Source organism: Microtus oregoni, unplaced genomic scaffold (genome assembly GCF_018167655.1).
Source record: "Microtus oregoni isolate MIOR12 unplaced genomic scaffold, Mior012 000046F_ref0000063, whole genome shotgun sequence".
Taxonomy (NCBI): Eukaryota; Metazoa; Chordata; class Mammalia; order Rodentia; family Cricetidae; genus Microtus; species Microtus oregoni.
In genome coordinates this window covers 11,804,150-11,820,091 of record NW_024543220.1, presented here as the reverse complement: position 1 = coordinate 11,820,091, position 15,942 = coordinate 11,804,150, and the positions used below count along the sequence as shown (strand labels likewise).

The 15,942-nt window shown below is 51.6% G+C and overlaps 1 protein-coding gene across 1 annotated transcript; it reads left to right on the top strand.

Moving 5' to 3' along the window:
* Positions 1-7,359: 7,359 nt before the first annotated feature.
* LOC121435298 (class II histocompatibility antigen, M beta 1 chain) lies at positions 7,360-14,868 on the top strand. Its single transcript, XM_041634532.1, has 6 exons — positions 7,360-7,641; positions 9,945-10,226; positions 11,546-11,830; positions 13,699-13,815; positions 13,957-13,992; positions 14,342-14,868. The coding sequence occupies exons 1-6, from the start codon at positions 7,587-7,589 to the stop codon at positions 14,350-14,352; spliced, it is 786 nt and encodes a 261-aa protein (XP_041490466.1). The 5' UTR covers positions 7,360-7,586; the 3' UTR covers positions 14,353-14,868.
* The last annotated feature ends 1,074 nt before the right edge of the window (positions 14,869-15,942 follow it).

The window sequence follows — 15,942 nt, the reverse complement described above, 5'->3', positions numbered from 1 at the left end:
TTGAGGAGTTGCATGTGCCTTTGGTTCCCTCCGTGCTGTGTCGCCAGTGAAGCTGTTTGACTTTCAGCCCCCTGGGAAATCAGCTCAGGGCTAGCAGGGCCTGCCTCTAGCTGCTCTCTGATTGGTCTGATCACTTTAGTACAGCCGTCCTCTTTGATCCTGAGGTGAAGCGGAGCAGCCGGCAAGGGCAGAGACGCACATGTCTTCCAAGTACGCGTTCAGTACCCTCAGGAACTCTCTCAGGGCAGCTGTGGGGCACCGTCCCAGGCAGATGGTGGGGGCTGGCAGCACACGACCACGGCTGTGTGGGGGTGGCTCTGGCGGCAGCTGAGCCTAACTCATGAAGTTAGCTTGGTACTGGCAAGGCCATCTCCGATTTTCATACTGTATCAGAGTCTAAGGGAAACCATCCAGTTCGTCCCAGGCCTTGGCTCTTCGCCTAGACCATGTCATTTCTAAGAGCCTGTACTGACTGACAAAGACGGCACGGCTGTCTGAGTTTCACTGTGTGCTCTTGGATGAGTGACTTGCTGTCTCTGTTCTTCACGTCAGTGAAGGATAGCAATGGTGTCCCCTGAAGAGCTGTTGTAACCCCAATGACTGTTGTGTGTGTATGTGTGTGTGTGTGTGCTCTGTCTTCTCTTTTCATTTTCCACATGTACACACGCTTTTGCACGTGTGTGTGGTTACACAGCCATTTGGGAGGTAGATAAAGGAATCCTCTCTCCTCCTTCCACCTTACACACTGAGACAGAGGCTCTCATTCAGACCTAGAGCTCACTGACGTGGCTGGTCTTGCGAGCCAGCCTGCTCCGAGCGTTGCCCCTCTCTGACCTCTGAGGCTGGAGTTACCAGTGGGCCACCGCATCTCCCTGGCCTTTCCATGGTCTCTGAGGATCAGAACTCTGGTCCTCATACTGTGTGGCCAGAGCTTTAGCTGCCAGCCCCTCATGCATGCTGGGTAAGCGCTCTAACCACTAGCCAGCACTGCCAGTCCTCCTGTGAATCTTAGTACCTGACGAATGCTGAGACCTTCACGGGGAGAATGGGCAGGTGACAGCGTTGTTGCCGTCTGTCCGCAGCGCCACAGAACCTAAGGACGCCAGAAAATTCCTTCTGCCTCTCAATTTCTTTAATTTTTAAAAACTTGTGTATGTATGGGTGTCTGACCTGCCTATACGTCTGTGTACCACATGTGTGTCTGGTGCCCTCAGAAGCAGAAGGAGGCATCAGACGCCCTGGTTCTGGAGCTACACACGGACGTAAGCCGCCGTGTGGGTGTTGGAATCAATCCTGGTTCCTCCGGAAGAACAGCCAGTGCTCTTAACCGCTGAGCCGTCTCTCCAGTCCGGTTCACCTCTGTCTTCAGTATTTGATTTTCTCCCTTGGAGATGGTTTTGTTTTTGTTCTCCTTTTACCTTTGTGGACCTGGTCCGTACTGCTTTCTGGTTTCTGTTCTACTTCAAATGTACCCAGCAATTTCCTGCCAATCAAAGCTTAAAACTGATTTTATTATTACTATTACTTATTATTATTGTTGTTACTACTATTATTAATTTTTTTGTGGCAGGGTCTCACTGTATGGCTCTGGCCAACCTGAAACTTATCCTGTAGACCAGGCTGGCCTTGAACTCACAGAGATCCACCATCCCGAGTAGATTAAACACGTGGCACCTCCCGGATTCTTACCTGCTGTATCTAACTCTAGCTAACTCCTCCCCAAGCCTCAAGTTCCTGCTCCACCAGATGACAGGCTTGGAGGAAATGGTCATTGATCAAGTGAGTGGGTGATAAGGTCCCCAGCTGGCCTCAAGCTTGCTGTGCAGGGGTAGTAACCCTCACCCTGTGCTCCTCATCATCCATCCTGCATCCTGCACCCCCAGCTGCTGGGATTACAGGCAGGTCCCACTCCGTTTGCCTCTCTCATCAGCCAGGCTTAGCTTCTGGATCACATGAGGGTGAGTGCATCAATTGGAGGGATGTGCACCCCTGTAGAGCACTCAAGGATACCCCAGCTTAATCTAGATGCATCCTGAGCTGTCCTCAGTCCGGTTCTCTCTCCCTTTGAGTTGAAATCCCTTGTAGACCTCGAACTCCCAGTGTAGCTGAGGACAGCTTTGAATTCTTGTTCTTCCTGCTCCTCCCCCAAGTGCTGGGATTGCCTAGATGTGGTGGCACCTTCTCCTAGAGCAGAAAAGCTACCCAGCAGGAATCCTATTTTTGGGCAAATTCCTCATTCTTCCCTGGTGGAGCCATGCCTATCTTCACTGTAGCTTGTTCCTGTCTCAACCAATGCCAGTCCAGCCCACACTCAGCCCCGAGGAAGCTGCCCTCAAGCCTCCCGCGCCTACCATATCTTTATTCCAACTCTCAAGGGCAGACTTTTCAGGGTAATGATACTGTTTCCTGATCATGACTTTTTACCAACAAGTTTGCAATTCTCAGTTCAGAGGTCAGAGAGCAGTTATTAGAGCAAGATGGCTGCTATTGTCCCGCTAACACCAGGAGTCACTGGTAGTGAGGTGGGTGCTGGTAGAATCTCTTAGAGTTGGGGTTTTTTATATTGGTTATGAGGCTGAACACCTCTCCACGGTTCCTTTCTCTTTCAGTTACAGATTTAGACATTTTTTGTCACCTTTTGTCATTTTTGAGACAGAGTCTCACGTAGCTTGGATGACCCTGGATTCCTGATCCCAGCTCCCACCTCCCAAGTGCTGGGGTTTCTGGATTCTGTCACCACACCACACTATTTTGCCAATTTTAAAACTGTATTTTCAGGTTTCTTTCTTTTTTTTTTTTTACTTCTGGGAACAAGCTATTCTATGCAGTGGCTTGGGACAGGATAGGTACAGAAAATGCTTCTCCCGGGCAGTGTGGCACACACCTGTAATCCCAGCACTGGGGAGGCTGTCTCAAAAAAAAAAAAAAAAAACCCAAAAGTTTTCCAGTTGGCCGTTCACCAGTGAAGTCTGCGTGCCATTGACCCCTGACCCCCTGAGCTGTTTAATTCTAGCTCTCAGAGCCCTGTGGTCTGGTCCCCGCTGCTGGTTTTATATGGTAAGGGATTGACTGGTCCAGCATTTTTTTTTCTGTCATAAAATGGGATCTTGAGTTAAAACCATGTGTCCAGAAGAGGAAGCTGAGAGCTCCCAGAGAATGAATTTAGGAAATGCCTAGAAGAGACTCACATGGTTAAGGTCACACTCAAGTCACATCTGTAACTTCCCTTAATGTCCAGCTCCAGTGACGGTATCAATACTGGCACCTGCTCCAGTGACGGTATCAATACCGGCACCTGCTCCAGTGACGGTATCGATACCGGCACCTGCTCCAGTGACGGTATCATCAATACCGGCACCTGCTCCAGTGACGGTATCAATACCGGCACCTGCTCCAGTGACGGTGTCAATACCGGCACCTGCTTCTGTTTCCAACAGCCCCATCCCCTTATACACGCCCAACGGCACAACCCTGCCAGGCTTGGGAGCTCCCCTTTCCTGCTGAACCCAGCCTGCTAGCCAGGGTCTGCCTCCGCCCCCTCCACAGAGACCCCTGCCCACCTTGCCTGCGGTGACCTCTCTTCAGGCCTTCCTGCTAACTAGCTTTGACGGCAGGTGTTCCTCCGCTTCCTACTGGCCTCAAATGGGATGATGTGGGGCTAAGAGCCCATATTTCCCAGCTATGGCAGATGATTCCCTATATTAATAAGTTGCACATAAACCCCAGGGTTACCCACTGCAGGCATGTGGGAACGAGGCTGCGGTGTGTGTGTGTGTGTGTGTGTGTGTGTGTGTGTGTATGGGGGGGAGGATTGAGGACTCAGCATTTGGGTCTTCACATAGAGGAGCTGAAAGCACATGGGGCCCTGGCTGGGGGTCCTGTTCCTGTGTAATGATAAAGTGACGGAGGACAGGGCAGCAGAGGTGCCCGAACCAACTGGGAGATCACAGTTGCATCTGTAACAGAAGAGGGGGCAAAGGAGCGAGGAACCGCTTTGCTGAGCACAGGTCTCTGGGTTTTCCGACTCTAAAAACCTCCCTCCCATTTTCACATGAATATGGAAGTGAAATCTCCTACTGCTTCCTGTGGTGTCTCAGGAGGTTTCACATCTCCTTTGACTGCTGGGGTAAAGAGCTGGACACCGGAGGGGACTCCACACAGTCTCCGCCATGGCCACGCCCATGAGGGTGCAGGCACAGTAGGGCTTCTCTCAGGGCTGGAAGTGGGGACGCAGAAAAGGGTGCCAAGCGCTGATTCCTGCAAGGGGAGGAAGGCATTCTGGGAAAGGTGGTGGCTGGGAACCACACTGTTCTGAAGTTGTCCTAACAGCAAGTAGAAGAACCTGAGACTCCCAGAGCAGAAAGAACTCTGAGCCGGGGCGGTTGGGGTGGACGGTGGCGGGAGGGCTTGGGTGGACGGTGGAGGGAGGGGTGGGGTGGACGGTGGCGGGAGGGGTTGGGTGGACGGTGGCGGGAGGGGTTGGGTGGACGGTGGCTCCTCTCTTCCTCCTTTTCTTAGCAGCTGTATCACGAACTTCCGTTATTTTGGTTCATCCCAGCCCAGGATGAAGTGAGTGCGTGGGCGTAGCTTGTGGTGTGTGTGTCTGTGTGTGTGCAAGTGCGTGTGAGTGTGTATATATATGTGTGTGTATAGTGTCCATGTGTGTGTATGTGTATGTACATGTGTATATGTGTGTGTCAGTGTATACATTTGTGTTTTTCTGTAGTGTGTGCTTGCATGTGTGTGCGTGTATGGTCTGTGCATATGTGTATATATGTATGCATATGTGCGTATGTATGTATGTGTGTGTATATGTGTGTATGTATGGTCTGTGTGTGAGCATGTGTGTGAGTGTGTGTATATGGTCTATGTGTATAAATATACGTGTGTGTATATGGTCTGTGTGTATGTATGTATGTGTGTGTGTGCATGCGTGCATAGGAGTTGTATAAGGAAAGGCGTTGAAGCCTCTAAACTTGAGCTGTGAACCTCCAGACTGGTTTTCATTCTGAAGAGGCAGACAACTAACACATCTCAATATTAAATGAGAAAGAAGACAGAAGACCTACTTAGAGCCGAGTCTGGACTCTCAACCCCTGGCGGGGAGCTATGCAGTGAATTCAAAGGCTGTCCTGGATCACAGAAAACTCTGTCTGAAACTAACAAACAAAAACCCCAAACCAACCCTAGGACAGTGTCTGGGACAGTGTTGGAGCACATCACATCCATTCTGGCTTCCCAGCAGCTTCGCCCACTGGCTGATTCTAGAAGTTAAGTCTATAGCCAAGGAGGGAGAGGGCAGGAGACTGGGGAAGACTGGGAAATGGGGCTGATCTGGCTAATGTCAGCCGGTCACCCCAGCTAGCCCTCGCTCCTGACACGGTCACCCCAGCTAGCCCTCGGTCCCGACATGGTCACCCCAGCTAGCCCTAGCTCCCGACACGGTCACCCCAGCTAGCCCTCGCTCCTGACACGGTCACCCCAGCTAGCCCTCGCTCCTGACATGGTCACCCCAGCTAGCCCTCACTCCCGACACGGTCACCCCAGCTAGCCCTCGCTCCTGACACGGTCACCCTAGCTAGTCCTCGCTCCTGACACGGTCACCCCAGCTAGCCCTTGCTCCTGACACGGTCACCCCAGCTAGCCCTTGCTCCTGACATGGTCACCCCAGCTAGCCCTTGCTCCTGACATGGTCACCCCAGCTAGCCCTTGCTCCTGACACGGTCACCCCAGCTAGCCCTTGCTCCTGACATGGTCACCCCAGCTAGCCCTTGCTCCTGACACTGGCTCTGACTATATGTGGTCCATGCTTTTCTTTTTCTTCCTAAGTCACCTAGAGTCGAGGATTTTTGGCGACCCCAGGTAAGCATGGTGTCCAGAGACTCCCTCACGGTCCCTCTTCCCCTTTTTAGCTCACTAGTTAATCCAAGAGTTTCAGAAATCCAGCTGAGTCAGTTGTGGTGGCCACACCTTTAATCTCAGCACTCAGGAAGCAGAGAGAGGAAGATCTCTATGAATTTTAGGCCAGCCTGGTCTACATAGTGAATTCGAGGCCAGACAGGGCTACACAGTGAGACCCTGCTTAAAAACCAAACCAAATCAGGAAAAGAAAGAGAAAGTGAAAAGAGAGGGTGAAGCCTCAATGCCCTTTGATGGCAGGGGAGTCAATTAAGGCTTTAGATGCCCAAGGAGAGACTATCCGCGATGTAACTCATAGCTGGATGGAAGAGGCAATGCCCTTTTAAAATCCATCCTTGCATGTGTGAGGCTCCGGGTCAAATACTTAGCACAAAAACAAACAAACAAAAACAAAAGCAGAAGAAGTACAGCAGGATCTGGAAGAAGACGCGGCTGGTAAAGTACTGCGCGGGGTGAGTGTCTGAGTTCAGCCCCACGACCCGTATTTAAACAAAGAAAAGAGCCAGTTGTGCTCATTCATGGCTGTGGGCACAGTGCTGGAGGCACGGGGTTGGGGGTTAGGTAGATCCCTGGGCTTCCGGGCTAGCCCAGCCTACCTGGCGAGCTCCAGGCCAGTGACAGACGCTGTCTTAAACAACAACAACCTACCAGGTGGCGGATCTCACAGTGACCTTCATATATATTCACACACGTGCATGCATGCCTGTAGGCACACAAACACCCTCATACAGGAACATGTGTGCACATGTGTATATATACACAAAGCGTGTTCGATAGACATTGTCTTTTCCAGGAGAATGGGAGCGCCACATCTCACTATTCCAGTACCTTTGTAATCCGGAGACCAGCTGGAGATAGAGCGGAGCGGAGCTTGGGGACACATTCAGGGAAGTGGAGAGGTTGGGGGTGGGGGTGGGGGTGGGGCGGACAGTTGAGCTTTGGGTCCGTGGTCAGCTTTCCACCAAAACAGTTTTTATAGCCTAGGAAGAAAGGGAGCTTGATAAACCGCCCAGGAGGGAGTGGGTTCCCAGACCCGCGCCGGCTCTCTACGGTTAAATGCTTCTGTCTTTCACTGTCTTGCTTTGACACTCTGTGCCTCCTTCCTTCCCCACAGCCCCGCCTCTGCCACCTGCGTCCCTCTGAGTGACAGGGGGGTTTACGCACTACCTCCTAGGTGACCTCCCTTTCAGAGACAAGAAGGTTGTCTAGAAGCGGTCTTTTGGAAGGGCATAAGGGGAAAAAAGTTAATCGCATGCGCAGGTCAGGCCTGCGTATCCTGGGAATGCTTCAGCGACCGCCCCCACGGACCTCAGGAAACCCCCTACAGTCCGGTCCTCAAAGCCTAGGGCGCGAGGAGGTTTACCTAGTAACTGATGATGCTAGGCTGAGACACTAAGTGATTGGTCTGATCTGCCTACCCAACTAATCTGACAACTCTCCCTTTGGGTTTCAGGTTGGTTGAGTTAGTAGATGTAAATTTAGGATCTAGAGGGGGCTGAGTGACCTGGGGACAGTTCTGCAGCAAGGAACAGGGGACCAGAGCAACAGGCACCGTATTTTCTTCAGTGCGTGGAGACATTTGTCCAGGCTGGGTCAGTAGCGATCTAGTGGTCCCTGCAAGATCCCGCCCAGGGGCCTGACCTTCCTGCACCTTCAGAGAGGACAACATGGCTATCCTCCTCCCGCTGCTGCTGGGCCTCAGCCTGGGCTGTGTGGGAGTAGGTAAGGAATCCGCTCTTGGAACCCTCCCTCCCTTTCTGGAACCACCTCCCCCGACCCTCCTCCCTGGAACCTCCGTCCCCTTCTGGAACCCCCCACGTCCTGCTCTAGCAGGCCTGAGTGCCCCCACCATCCAGTCTCCCCATTGCGGCAACTCCTCCAGTACTGGACTGTGCTTTTACAGCAGTTTTAATAATGGGCCAGTTTTGTAGATTGTGTAACGGATGCCCCTGCTGGGATGTAGGTTAGGACTGTGTGCCCCTTCATCCTGGGTCCCAGCGTGGCACCTGGTATACAGTAAGTGCTCTGTAGACTTGTACAGAGTCAAAAGTCAGGACTATTTCCAGCATAGAGCAAGGCTGACTTCTTTTTCTTGACTCTGTTTTCTTCTCTCCTCTCCTTCCCCTTTGTCTGTCTGTCTGTCTCTGTCTTTCTTTCATCTGAGAGAGTCACACGGTATAGCCAGACTAGCCTTGAACTCATGGCAATCCTCCTGCCTCAGTGCTGGGATTACCACGGTGCTCACCACACTCGCTTGGCCCTTTAGCTCCCTGTCAGTAATGAGCTACTCTGAAGGCCTGTGTTTGGGGTGGACCACCAGGCTTACCACGTGGGGACCTCGGGCTGTTCTCCCCTGTCACCCAGTCTCAGGTGTAGAGGAAGCGGCGCTAACAGTTTTTAGTTTTGTGCACGTGAATCTCTAGCTCATTCCCAACCTGGATGCCTCCGATGGTGTGAAGGTGACCATGTTGTATGGTTTTATATTGGTAGAAAAGTGGATTGACTTTAAAATGACTTTTCTGTGTTTCTGTTTGTTTTGTTTGCTGTTGTTGTCAAAAAAGCCTGGCAAACTGAGTCATTTAAACTTATTGTTGTAAAACTTAAGACCACTGCACATGAACAACGAGGGCTGAGTTTAGTTTTAGGGCCTGGAGAGGTGGCTCGGCTGTTAGGAGCACTGGCTGCTCTTGCAGAGGACCCAGGTTCAAGTCCCAGCACCCACATGGTGGTTCATAACCATCTGTGACTCCAGGTTCAGGGGGTCTGATGCCCCCTTTGTGGCCTTTGATGGCACCAGGCTCAAATATGGTGTACCGTCATACATGTAGGCAAAACACCATATACATAAAACAAAATAAATAAGTCTTAAAAAATAGTTAAGTCTCAGGTTGGAAATTAGAGGAAAGGATCTAAAAATGTCTCTGCTGCTGTCATTCCCCCGTTTCCTGCGGCGGCCGGAGCTCCCAGAGTGGTAGTGTAGTCGGCAGGCGCAGCCTGAGGCAGGAGATCTCGGCCAGACTGGCTGCAGCTGCTTAATTCAACACTCCTGTGACGGGTGGGTGGCCCCCCCCCCCCATTCTCATGGACTGGATAGACAACCTACAGTCCAGTTCAGTGCCAACTCTAACGGAAGTTATCACAGACCAGCGGCTGAAGGCTCAACCCACGAGACAGTTCCCCACGTCAGACACGAGCTCAAGCCATAAGCCCAGCATCTCCCACAGCTTCTGCCCAGCTTGGCTGAGCTAGACCCCCTTGGGTAACAGAGAGGAGAAACAATCTTTGCGAATAGTTTAATATTGTTCACTTATTGCAAGAGTTTATCTGTGTGTATGTGTGCATGTCCTGTTTGTCCGCGTGTGCACCGCACCCGTGTAGTATCTGAGGAGCCCAGAAGGGTATGAGACTTCCTGGAACTGGGTTACAGCGAGCCACTGGCTGGGGGTGCTGCAGTTGGAACCCTGGTCCTCTGCAGGAAGAGCACATGCTCTCAACCACTCAGCCACATCTCTAGCCCCACGAGGAGTATTTTAGAGATCACAGTCTGGGTTTTATAGGAGGAAGTCCAGACCCTCAGAGGCGGTGGGGTCAGCCACTCCCCCGGCATGCGGATGTGTTTACCAACTGGGAAGGTGTCAGAACCCTACAATTTGGGTTTTTTAGGCTTCATTAAATAGATAGGAATTATTTTTTAACCCAGCTTCAAGTACCCATCCACAAGGATGGAGGTACAAATCTCAGGTCTCCAATCACGGCTCAGTCTTTCCATGGACAGGCCCTATCCCAAAGTTCTATTAAGATTTACCCCACTAGAAAAAGAGACCCTGTGGTCACCCAGTTCCCAGGGATTCAGAGCTCTGTCCAGAAACACGTTAAAGATCAGATGTTAGGACAGAAAATGTATCCATTCCCTGCTCCCACCACTCAAGCAGTTATATGGGTTTTAGGAACTTTGTGCAGAGATGGTATTTGCAATGGTACTACACAGCGAGCAGACAATGATGGAAGTTTTCTGGCTCTTCCAGGTGGCTTTGTGGCCCACGTGGAGAGCACATGCCTGCTGGATGACGATGGGAACCCACAAGACTTCACGTACTGTATCTCCTTCAACAAAGATCTGCTGGCCTGCTGGGATCCAGAGGAAGGAAAAATAGCCCCCTGTGAATTTGGGATGCTCTATAACTTGGCTAAATCCATCTCAAATTACCTCAACAAAAATGAACAGCTACTCCAGCGCTTGGGCAAAGGGCTTCAGGACTGTGCCATGCACACCAAGCCCTTCTGGAATGCACTGACCCACAGAACAAGTGAGCAGAGGGGTGCAGAGGGGGTGCAGAGGGGGTGCAGAGGGGCCGTCGGAAGCAGAGCTGGTGGACAAGTAGATCACTGAGCGTCGAGGGGTTGATACCTGAGCAGGAGAAACGGTGTGGACCTGGAATGCAGGAAGTGGGAGGCTGGACAGCGAGGGGAGCAGTGTGGCTGATGGAAACAGAACAGAAGACGCAGGATGGGAGGTGTAAAGAGAAGAAACTGACGAGGCCCAGAAGCAGGAATCTCAGTGCTTTAGGGCTGAGTCAGAAACCCCCAGTGACTTTCCCCAAAATGTTCCTGCCTCTTATTTTTATTTGTTTTAGTCAAAGAATTTTTTTTTCACTACTGGGGATTGAACTTGGGCCTTGCACGTACCCGGCAAACGCTCTACCACTGGGTTATGTCCAAGACCCCTTATTCCTATTTGTTCTGAGTCAGGGTCTCCCTAAGTTGCCCAAGTTGACCTTGAACTTGTGACTCTCCAGCTTCAGCCTCCCAGTTAGCTGGAATTACAGGCCTGGATCCCCAACCTGGCTTGTTCCTGGTTCTTTAGCTCAGATTTTGGTGTTTGGAATGGGTGCAGGCGTGGGGACATCTAGGGTTGTTCCAATGCCAGCTCTCTTCCTCCCCGAATCCTTTACACTGAGAACAGCTCATGAGAATGGCTTAAAGTTGTATAAGTAAACTTTGAAAATCTCCATAGGTCAGAGAACTGTGTCATAAGATACAGTTGCTGAGCCACCTTTTCAGCGTTGCTTGGCTACAAATCCCTGGGTCCCACTCTAGACAAGGAGAAAATACCTTAGGTGAAGCCAAGGGAGTCTGTATTTTAACATAAATTCTTGTATTTTCACTAAAATATTGCTAAAAAAATACTCTGATAGAGGCAAGCAGGAGAGTCACTTGGGGGGATAACCTGGTAGATGATGACCATATCAATAATCCCATTGCCAGGCACCGTGGTGCAGGCCTATGGTACCAGCACTTGTGGGGAGGCAGGAGACTAAGAGTTAGGGCCATCCCCAGCTACATTGTGCGTGTGAGGCTAGCCTGGGCTGTATGAGACTCCATCTCAGAAAATACACAGCATGTGCCTATGCGAGATAAACACAGGTACTGTCCAGACAGCTCATGGCCCAGGGGCATTTCCCATCTGTGATCAAACATGACTTTGAAGGAGAAAGAAAGGGGCAACAAGAGAGGAAGAGAAATCCAGCCAGGTGGGGACGCATCCTTTCTCTCTCACTTGGTGGCTGTAGAAGTCTTTGAAGGAACGAAATGGGACTTTCAAACCACAGTTGTTTCTCCCACACAGGACCGCCGTCTGTTCAAGTAGCCCAGACTGCTCCGGTTAACACGAGGGAGCCCGTGATGCTGGCCTGTTATGTGTGGGGCTTCTATCCAGCGGACGTGAGCATCATGTGGATGAAGAACGGGCACCTTGTCATGCCTCACAACAACAGAGAGAGGACTGCCCAGACCAACGGGGACTGGACATACCAGACTGTCTCTCACCTAGCCTTAACCCCCTCCTATGGGGACATCTACACCTGTGTGGTACAGCACGAAGGGACCTCTGAGCCAGTCCGTCAGGACTGGAGTAAGTGGTGGGAACTGGGACGTTGGTGGTTGGGAGAGGAACATCGGTATTTGGCCGAGTGAGACGTGGAGAGATGCCTAGTACGTGGTAGAGAAAGGGATGCTGGGATGGGAAGTCTAAGGGTTTGCAGCCAAGTTAGGGCCATGGACTAAAGGACAGACGAGTCATGGCGTGGATGTCATCCATCAGTTTGAGGGAGAGAGGAGAGGCCGATTGTCTCCCCAGAAGAATGTAGGTTTGATAACACTTCCGGAACAAAGCTCTGAAATTGGCTGTTTTAGTTTTCCTAATATTCAGCCATCTTGTCAGGTCAGGACTGGGCATGGAAAAAGTGATGAAGACTGAAGAAGAAGGGCTCTTCTCTCGGTGTAGGGCTCTGATGGATTTGGGCAGCCTCTTTTGAGCCTAAGGGGATGAAGCCGTGGCTGTAGACACTTGGTGGACACATGAAGGGTTAGTTGATATAGAACTCACTGACACTGTTTGAACCCTAGGACTGGGGGTACGTAAAGGTAATGAGGATGTGCATACATAATGAGGGGGTGCATACAGATTTGGAGATTGTTGGAAAAGAAGATGGCTCAGTGGTTAAGAGCATTGCCTGCTCATCCAGACGACCTGAGTTCAATTCCCAGCAGCCACATGGTGGCTCACAGCCATCCTGTAATGAGATCTGGTGCCCTCTTCTGGCATGTGAACATAAAATAAATAAATAAATCTTAGAAAGAATGAGGACAGGGGAGGGCAGCTAGAGAGTCGGGGAGTCGGTTCCCCTATGGGGAGTGTGTGTCTGTTTTAGTGGGTCCCTGGGAGTGGATGGTGTCCGGGTGGGGTGACTATGGCTGTGATGAAACACCACGCCCAAAAGCAAGTTGGAAGGGAAGGGTTTAATTGGCTCGCGTTGGTCCAGCATTGAAGGAAGTCAAGACGTGAACTCAAACAGGGCAGCAACCTGAAAGCAGGACCCATGGAGGGCGCCGTATACTGGCTCGCTCCTCATGGCTTGCTCAGCCTGCTTTCTTATAGAACCCAGGACCACCAGCTCAGGGGTGGCCCCACCACAGCGGACTGGGCCCTCCCCCGTCGATCTCTAGCTAAGAAAATGACTTACAGGCTTGCAGCTGCAGCCCGATCTCATGGAGGCATTTTTTCAGTTGAGGTTCCCATCTCTCAGATGAATCTAGCCTGTGTCAAGCTGACACAGGACTAGCCAGCACAGGTGGGAAGCAAGAGGAGAGTGGGGGCACACATGCCCTTGAGCTTCCCAGGGTCGGTCTCCTTTGTGGGGCATACAACAAGTTCCTTTGGTGATGGGGCCAGAATCCAGGTGGACTATAGTCCAGATAGAAGCATCTCTGGCAGGCGGGGTGGCAAAAGGTAGGATGGAGGGAGATGTGGGCAATGTGAATGTAGGGGACTCTTACCGTGGGACCTTGGAGGCCTGCAGAGAAAGGAGACCTTCTAATAGGAAGCTGCTCAGAGCAGAGATGGGAGTTAACATCACCATGGGTGTGAGGGACCCCTGGCTGCTGGGGAGGGTGCCCTGGCAATGGAGGAGCCACAGAGAATGCCTTGAGAGTCTCCACCTGGGGAGGGAGGCTGTGGAGAACTGGGGATTGGGAGATAGAACTGGGAGGTAATTCTGGGTAAACAGGTTCCCCAGGGATGTCTGGAAGTGGATGATGGGGTCAAAAAAAGCCATTTTCTTGGGAGTGAATTGGTTAGCATCAGACTCTCCGGGCTGGATGCTGGGGATAAGGGTCAAAGAATAAAGACCTTTGACCCTTGTAGGTGCAGGCCGAAGGAAACCAAGTTGCCTGAGGCTAAGCTGTAGACATTAGTTCTAAGGGTTCTCCTTTACTTTGCAGCGGTCGGGCTGTCCCCCATCCAGACGGTGAAGGTTTCTGTGTCTGCAACCACCCTGGGCCTGGGCTTCATCATCTTCTGTCTTGGTTTCTACAGTTGGCGGAAGTCCCGCTTCTCTAGTGAGTGATCCCCTGAGCCCTCCCAGCCCTCCCGGTTCTTCAGTCTCTGTGCTCAATTCTCTCATTCCCACGTCTTCTGCTGTAAAGAGTTCGATTCTTCCATCCACGAGGATTGGTCTAATCAATGTCTTCCTCTTCTAGGCTACATACCTCTCCCTGGATCCACTTACCCAGAAGGTACCATTCCTGTTGATTTGGGGCTCACTGACCCTCAGAAGGGGTGGGGTGCTGTGTTCCGTTAATGGTGCTCAGAGCAAGGACCATTTATCAAAGGGGGTGGTTGGGTGAAGACATCACACTCAGGCTGCTATGGTTCTAGAAATGGAAGAAGGGAACCTGAGTTCCCTCTCCGACCCTGCAGGGTACCTGTGAGGAGGGGCTGGAGGTCACGTCTTTGTCTTTGTCATGGTAGCTGAGTGCTGGCGCTGTCAGTGTCTGAAGCCTCTGGCATTGGGGGTGGGGGTCACACGGACAGATGTTGGTCTGTCGGACCATCTTCGCTCACTCTGGTTCCTATTGTCTCCAGGACGGCACTAGAGGACAGAATCCCACACAGAGAAGGAGATTCCGATTCTTGAGGATGCCTCCTCGGCCTCCAACGTCTTCAGGACACCCCGCTTTCTTGCATCATAATTTCCTCTACTTGGTTCCCTGTCCCCATGTAAATATTAGCAGCTTGGAGGTATTCATAATCCAGTCGCTGTCCCGGGCTCTTTCTGAGGCGAGCTGATCTGAGGAGGGGTCAGGGCCCTCCGGAAGGCCCCACCCCATGACTATGTTGTGAGTGACCATGCCTAAGAAATAAACTGCTGGAATCACTGGCCTTCCTCAAGCTTGTTGCGGCTTTGGAGAAGGGATGGCGGCAGAGTGAGGCTGAAGTCGAGCCTCTCCTGTGACATAACCAGCGGCACCGCCCAGTATCTCTCCTGTATAAACATCTGCAGGCAGCTTTCGAAATCATAATTCGTAAGAAGAAGTTAAACTGTAATGAGGTGGAGTCACCGTGTGAGGGAGAGGGAGGGGCTAACAGCCTAGCTCATAAAAGGCCTTTTGAAACTGCATTTTATTTACTGTGTGTGTATATGTGCATGTGTCTGTGTGTGTGTGCATGTATGTGGTGTGTGTGTGTGACATGCACATTCGAGGGAACTTGCCACTGCACACATCTAGAGGTCAGAGGACACTTTGCAGGAGTGGGTTCTCTTCTCCCACTCTGTGGGTTCTAGGGGTTGAGCTCAAGTCATTCGCCTGGCAGTGGGTGTCTCCACTCACTGATCCACCTTGCCAACCTGTGAGGGATCTTATGATCACGTATGTAAAGAGCCACGAATGCACCCAGCATTCCCAGAGCCCACAGCAGTGGTCTCTGCGGTCTCTGCTCAGTGTTCGGGTTGTTCCTCCCATAGCGTCAATAGGGAAGGGGCGATTGCTTCTTTAGAGCAGAGGGGACCGTCAGGAGACATCTGTTTTCCAGCGGAGACAAAGCTGGGTGTAGAAAGTTGGTCTGTGGAGTTGCTTTTGGAATTAGAGTTGGGAAGTCAGCTGCCGGCCAGAAAAGGAAAGGTGTGGCTGGAGAGATGGCTCAGTGGCTAAGAGCACTGGCTGCTCTTCCAGAGGACCCGGATCAGTGCACAGACAGATGCAATCCAAATGCCCACACACAGAAATGAATAAATTAATAACAAAAGTAAGAGAAACCTAAGGCATAAAAAGAAATGAAGATAAGCCAGGAAGGAGTTTAACCCAACAGGATTAGGAGGGAGAGCAATGGGCTGTGGACACTTGTATGTGGGCACCTGTGTGGGAATCTGGGGACCAGGGTCTGATGAGGCAGGGAACAGGTCAGGAGACAAACTGCACTCTCACCGCGGTGGGTGGGAGGGAGATTACGGGGGGGGGGGGGGGGGACCCTTCTGCCCTAGATGGTTTCAATGTGTGTGAGGTCTAGGGGAGAGGGTGGTAGCCCTCTGACATCCACAGTCACTGTGTTCTCCCAAGCGACGCTCCCCACTCCAGCCACGCTTTTCTCCTCTGCCAAAAGATGGAGAAATCAAGGAACGCGGAGAGTGCTCAGTAATTCAAGTGGATCTGGGCAGGGATCACAAAGATGGCCCATGAGCAGCGGTG

Bases quoted from the DNA above. Each gene is read 5' to 3' on its own strand.
- LOC121435298 (XM_041634532.1), top strand. From the start codon at position 7,587: ATGGCTATCCTCCTCCCGCTGCTGCTGGGCCTCAGCCTGGGCTGTGTG. The intron at 7,642-9,944 runs GTAAGGAATCCG...TGGCTCTTCCAG, and splicing joins CCTGGGCTGTGTGGGAGTAG to GTGGCTTTGTGGCCCACGTG. The intron at 10,227-11,545 runs GTGAGCAGAGGG...TCTCCCACACAG, and splicing joins TGCACTGACCCACAGAACAA to GACCGCCGTCTGTTCAAGTA.